We start from the raw sequence: 6,121 nt of genomic DNA, 5'->3' as shown, positions 1-6,121 counted from the left end.
ATTCATGTATTAAGTTAGCATTAGTGCATTTGTGTATTATATTAGAACTAGTATTTTTATGCATAATAACATTACGAGAATATATTTTTTTAAATTATAGTTCACTTTGTTCTAACAGTATAAATTATGCATGACACAAAAGATTTATAAAATCAAACTACTTTTACAAAAAAGTCGTAAGTTGACAAAAGTTTTTGACTAAGAAGACCAAGATATCTGCAGATAAAAAATTAAATAATAAGATTTTTAGTTATTATTTTTATATAAAAAAGTTTAATTTTTTATTAGTAATTAATTTTAACATTCGGTATCTAAAATTTAAAATAATTTAATGTGTATAATTTTACATTTAAAATATTTTAATTGTAAAAAATATCGAATGACATATTTTGATTTGTCAAATTACTAATATAAAATATAATTATATATAGAGTAAAAATAGTAGAGAGAAATATAAAAATGGAGAGAGGTAGATGAGAGATTTTAGGAAATGAGTTTATTAATTTTGAAAAAAAAATTCTCAAGGACCTATTTGTCCTTCGAACTTTATTTGTAAAATAACGTCAAGGACTTATTTGTCCTTCGAACTTTTTTCCCCTTCCAACGTGGCACCGTAACGGACATCTGGACACCGTTTCAGCCACGTCAGCCAGTTCCGTTAGGTGTATGAGAGGCAAATAGACGGAAGGACTAAATTGTCCTCCGTTTGTTAAAGTCAGGGACTTTTTTGTATTTAAATTTTGTCAGGGATGTATTTGTCAAAAGTTTGAAAAGTCAGGGAACTATTTGTCTTTTTCCCTAAATTAAAAATATATATTTCATAGACACCAACATTTTATTTAAATCTTAATTTTTTGAGGAAGTATAGGAACCAATAGATTATTTGTACAATGTATATAATGAGAGATTTAAGGATGTTCGATTCAGTAGGATATTATATGTTTATTATTTCGGGTACCCCAATGGTTATTTTGGATAGTATGGATGTATTATGTTTGAGAAATTAGTAGTATTTTATTCTGAATGTTTATTTTTTAACTTATATTAAACCAAATAAATAGCTCATTATATACATTATACAAATACTCCATTAGCTCCCTAGCGGGATTCTATTTTTTTTTTTATTTCTATCCCTGTTTTGACAAGTTCAAAATTAATCTATCGCAATCTGAATTTTATTTAAAAATTTATAAGTCAATAAATTATTATATAAACAAAGCAAAATTTAAATTTTCCATACTTAATTACAAATGAGTGAGTTTCGATCAAATAAAAAATATTAAAAAGGTATAATGTTAAATTGTTGATTTAATAGTATTAAACTACTGACTAAATTCCTTACCAACATAAATTAAAATTGTTTGTCGTTTTTTCTCATAATTTTATTAACATAACCTACTGTATTAAAGAAAAATCAATACCTATATTTTATTAACCATGGTTTCATTTAACTTTTTATTAGCTTTTATATCTATATTTATGTTTTTTTTTCGCATAGTAAGATAACTAGAGTGAATAAGTGATGAGTGTTTTAATAGTTTTAAACATGGGAGTCACTTAGATAAAGACATCTAAAATGTCTTTTTTAAAAATATTTTTTATTAGTTAAAGTTTAATATATATAATCGATTAAATCATATTATTTTTATCAAAATTAGGACAGACAAATTAATTTGATCGAAAAAATAGTGAATCAAATTTTGAACCGATCTAAATTAATATTATTTTTTATAAAAAATAATTATAATATCTTTATTATAGAAAATAACTAAATATAATAAGAGTATTGTAGTAATTTTTTATAAAAAATATTAATTTAGATTAGTTTAAGATTTGATTTATTATTTTTTGGTTAAATTAATTTGTTTGCTTTAATTTTGACAAAAAATAATATAATTTAATCGAATTATATGTATTAAATTTTAATTACTAAAAAATATTTAAAAAAAAAACATTTTAGACGTTTTTATTCGAATGACTCTCTTTAAACATTGCACCAAAAATAGGATGAATATAATTATTTTCTTTAATTTACAAGTGATAAAACACATGTATATATACATGAGTGGGTATGACTTGAATAGATTCAATTCCTTACTTAAGAGAACATGATTATTATCAAAACTTTTTTATAGGTCACGAACCAAAACATTTAACATAACTATAATCTATTACATTATTATAAAGGGTATACTAAACTTCCATAAATCTCTTTTGATTCCATTCTTCAAAATAAAATAGTGTCGCAAGTGCATATAGCCAAACATCAATATATATGAATTATTCTATATCTTCTCCAAAATATGAATGGTAAAATAATTTAACATTGAATATATATATTGACAACTTTTTATCATCTAGATTTGTGTCACTTGCATTTTTTAAGTATGGTACATCTATATGATAGTTATGTATTATTATGAATTCCAAAATATTTGCAACTAGTGATTCCTTAACTAACCCATACCATTAACAAAGAGACTATATATTATGTAATGCCGACGTTTAAACATAAAAAATTACATTTGATTTAAACTATTGATTCTAGGTTATATAAATAATTCGAACTTAACCATGCCATTCCTTAGGAAGACACAAAAACCTCTTTTATAACTATTAAGAATATTTTTGTTTATAAGTATAGGATACTGATATAAAATTATATTTGACAGATAAAATATATATAAAAATATTACGTCCACAAATACTAAATTAGTATATCTTGTGTTTATCCTAGCAAAACAGACACAAAAATACTAATTATAGTTTATAACTAATTAAACAAAATACAAAAACATTAATTTGTATATCTCTATTTTTTATGTCTTGTTCTCAGTATTTTATTTTCTTATCAAAACCAAACACAGCCTTATTTCCCTTAATTACGACATTTGATATGTTAATTACCAAACAATCACTACTATATATATATATATATCAACACAAGTCTCTCTTGCTAATGATTTTCTAAATCATAACATAAAACAAAAGAAATGGCAAGTGAAAAGGTTAGACGTTACACCAAATTTGTTGAGAACTCTCAGCTTTATTTGGCTATGATTTTTTTGCAGTTTGTGTATGGTGGCATGAACATTATAACTAAAGTGTCGCTTAACCAAGGCATGAGCCATTATGTTCTTGTGGTTTATCGCCACGTCTTTGCAACTGTTGCCATTGCTCCATTTGCTATCATCTTTGAAAGGTTCACTTTTAAATGCAGTAGTAGTTCTACAATAACATTATTTAATTTAATTTGTGTTCTTCTAATTTGAATTCTTCTGTGAATATTCATCCATGTTAAATAGAATTTAAAAAAAAAATACAATCATTATTGTCTTTTTTTTTTTTAAATTTACACACCATCTATTTTGGACGTTTTTAATTTTAATATTGGGTTCATAGTAATGTTTTTCAAAAATACATAAAATTTGATATATTTTTTCATATAGAGATCGTAGATCTGACTCTCTAATTTGTAAAGTTTAATTTTTTAAAATATAAAATTCACCATCCGATCTGTGAACTTTCACAAAACCGACTTTTCGATTTATGAATTCCCAAAATTTGAATTCAACCCCTCTCAAATCGAACCATTAGATTTTCTCCTCTCCCAATTTGGTGCCTTCAATTTGTGTTTTGGAATTAAAAAAAATGACTTCATTTTAATTAAAAACACACAAGTTCACCATATCCAAAAAAAAAAGAGCCCTATTTCAAAATCTCTGTCATTTTGAAATTTAAGTATATTTATAACTTATTTTATCTTAACATATAAGTTGTATTGTGTAGGAGAGTTTTTTATTTTCAAAAAATAAAATAAAATAATGCTAACAAACATATTTTTCTATCTTTTTTTTTTCAGGAAACATCAACCAAGGATAACATTCCCAATTTTCATACAAATTTTTATCCTAGCTCTGCTTGGGTTAGTCAATTATTTTGCACTGAATTGTATCTAATATAATAAATTCTCAATTTTACTAAATATACTTAACTAGAAGTTGTTTATATAATGCTTTACCATTATATAATATTGGGTTTATTACATAATTAACAGGCCTGTGATTGATCAAAATTTGTACTATGCTGGGTTGAAATTCACTTCACCAACCTTCGCATGTGCACTGAGCAACACACTTCCTGCCATGACATTTGTGATGGCTGTTTTATGCAGGTGATTGATTTCAAATCACAGAAGATTAAACAAATATTTTAATTTGTTAATTACCAGCAAACAAGATATATAGGATATTAAGTTAGAAATAGACATTGAAAATATATAAGTATTATGGTACATTTAGTTTGCATTTTTATTTTTTTTATTTTTAATATTTTCTGTTTTAAAAATTTTAATATTTGTTTGATTTGTATTTGTATTTTTAATATTTTTTATTTTTTGAAATTTTTTAAAAAAGAAAAAGAAATGAGAAATGAAAATAAAAAATAAGATTTTATTATTTTTTCTTCTTCTTTCACAAAATTATGAAAACAGAAAATATTAAAAATAAAACTCATAAAAAAATCAAACCAAACCCATCTTTTATTATTTTTATTTTTTTCTTAACAAATTTTAAAATAAAAATATTAAAATAAAAACACAAATCAAATGCAATCTTAGTATTTTTTTAAAATACATATTAATATGCAATAATTTCAGCCTCATTATGTCTCCATGGGATTAAGGGTTTTTTGCGGTGTAGTCTAGATCAATTTTAAGCCAAAACCTCGTTCGATTCGAACACTAGTTTTACTTGCGATACTGTTTGAATTGGATGATTATCTTTAAAAAATCTAATTCAATTTTCAAGTAATTTTGATTAGATTGAATTTGATTTTATAAATAACAAAAATCAAATATACATAATAAATTTTAATATTAAATCTTAAATAACTAATAATAAGATAATAAGTGTCAATAGTATATTAAAAATTTAACAATAACATAAAATTAAAAATAAAATTGTAAGTTAAAATAAATAAATAAATAAATATTTTTTAAAATTTATAAAATATTTATTAAATAAATTGATTTTAAAAAATAGATATAAAATTTAATTTAATTTATATAATTTATCAAAAATAAATTTAATTAAATTTAAATTAGATCGAATTAATGAATAGTTAAATTTAAATCGGTTTATATTTAAACACCTTATATAAAATTACTAATGGATCCTTATGGTGGAAATAAAAGGATGGAGAAGATGAACATAAAGAAAGTGAGGTGTCAAGCTAAGGTAATGGGAACCGTTTTTACTGTAGCTGGGGCCATGGTGATGACCTTGTACAAAGGTCCTATTGTGGAGATGGTGTGGACCAAACATCATAGGACTAAAACCAATGCCAAGGATACAAATAATACCCAAATATCCTCGGACAAACAATGGTTCATAGGCTCCATCTTTATTATCCTTTCTACCCTAGCTTGGGCATCCCTCTTTGTTTTACAGGTAAATTTTCAAGACTTGATGATTTATGGGGGAGGCAAATGAGGCTTTCATTGAGTGCCTATATATGTTTAAATTTTGGTTATGATTAACTAATAGATTAAGGATGTGGTGTGTGTTACCAAGTACGAACATTTTTTATTTATTTATCGTGTTTGCATGTCAAATACATTTTAAATATGACATTCATTGATATTTCACGTGTCTTTTATGTCCAAATCGTGACTTAATAAAAAATAAAAAAATTTTTTCCTGACATATTTAGGCACATTTAAATATTATCAAGTGTCAATGTGTTTAGCCTTATTCTTAACCTATATTCTTAAAATGAGTTTAAAAATAGTATATATTATTAATTATTAAAACAAAATATATTTTAAATACTTTATATAATTATAAAAAAGATATTAAAAATAATTAAAAAAATTAATTTATATTTTAATATCAATAAAATACTAAAATATGTTTATAATTTATCTAAAAAAAATACTTTATATTTTATATATATGTCGTGTCCTCGTGTCATATAAAAATTTTAAATTCGTGTGTCTCTGTGTCTCATGTCAATAATTGAAAGCAATCCAATTCATCCGGAAAAAAAATGATTTAAGGGGAGAAAAAACATATACTAAACAATTAAATTGATTTTAAAATTTTTTTAAATAAGATATTTT

General features: G+C 23.5%; 1 protein-coding gene across 1 annotated transcript in view; it reads left to right on the top strand.

Annotated features, from left to right (window-relative positions):
- The first annotated feature begins 2,991 nt into the window (after nt 1-2,991).
- Nucleotides 2,992-6,121, top strand: part of LOC107471637 (WAT1-related protein At5g07050-like) — a 4,501-nt gene continuing 1,371 nt past the window's right edge. Inside the window, 4 exon segments of the mRNA XM_016091128.3 lie at nt 2,992-3,202; nt 3,863-3,925; nt 4,058-4,174; nt 5,195-5,450. Coding sequence (XP_015946614.1) covers nt 2,994-3,202; nt 3,863-3,925; nt 4,058-4,174; nt 5,195-5,450 — 645 coding nt within the window. The 5' untranslated portion in view covers nt 2,992-2,993.

This window comes from Arachis duranensis, chromosome 10 (assembly GCF_000817695.3).
Source record: "Arachis duranensis cultivar V14167 chromosome 10, aradu.V14167.gnm2.J7QH, whole genome shotgun sequence".
Lineage (NCBI taxonomy): Eukaryota > Viridiplantae > Streptophyta > Magnoliopsida > Fabales > Fabaceae > Arachis > Arachis duranensis.
Note: the sequence above shows the minus strand (reverse complement) of the source record. Positions and strands in the feature narration are given on the sequence as shown.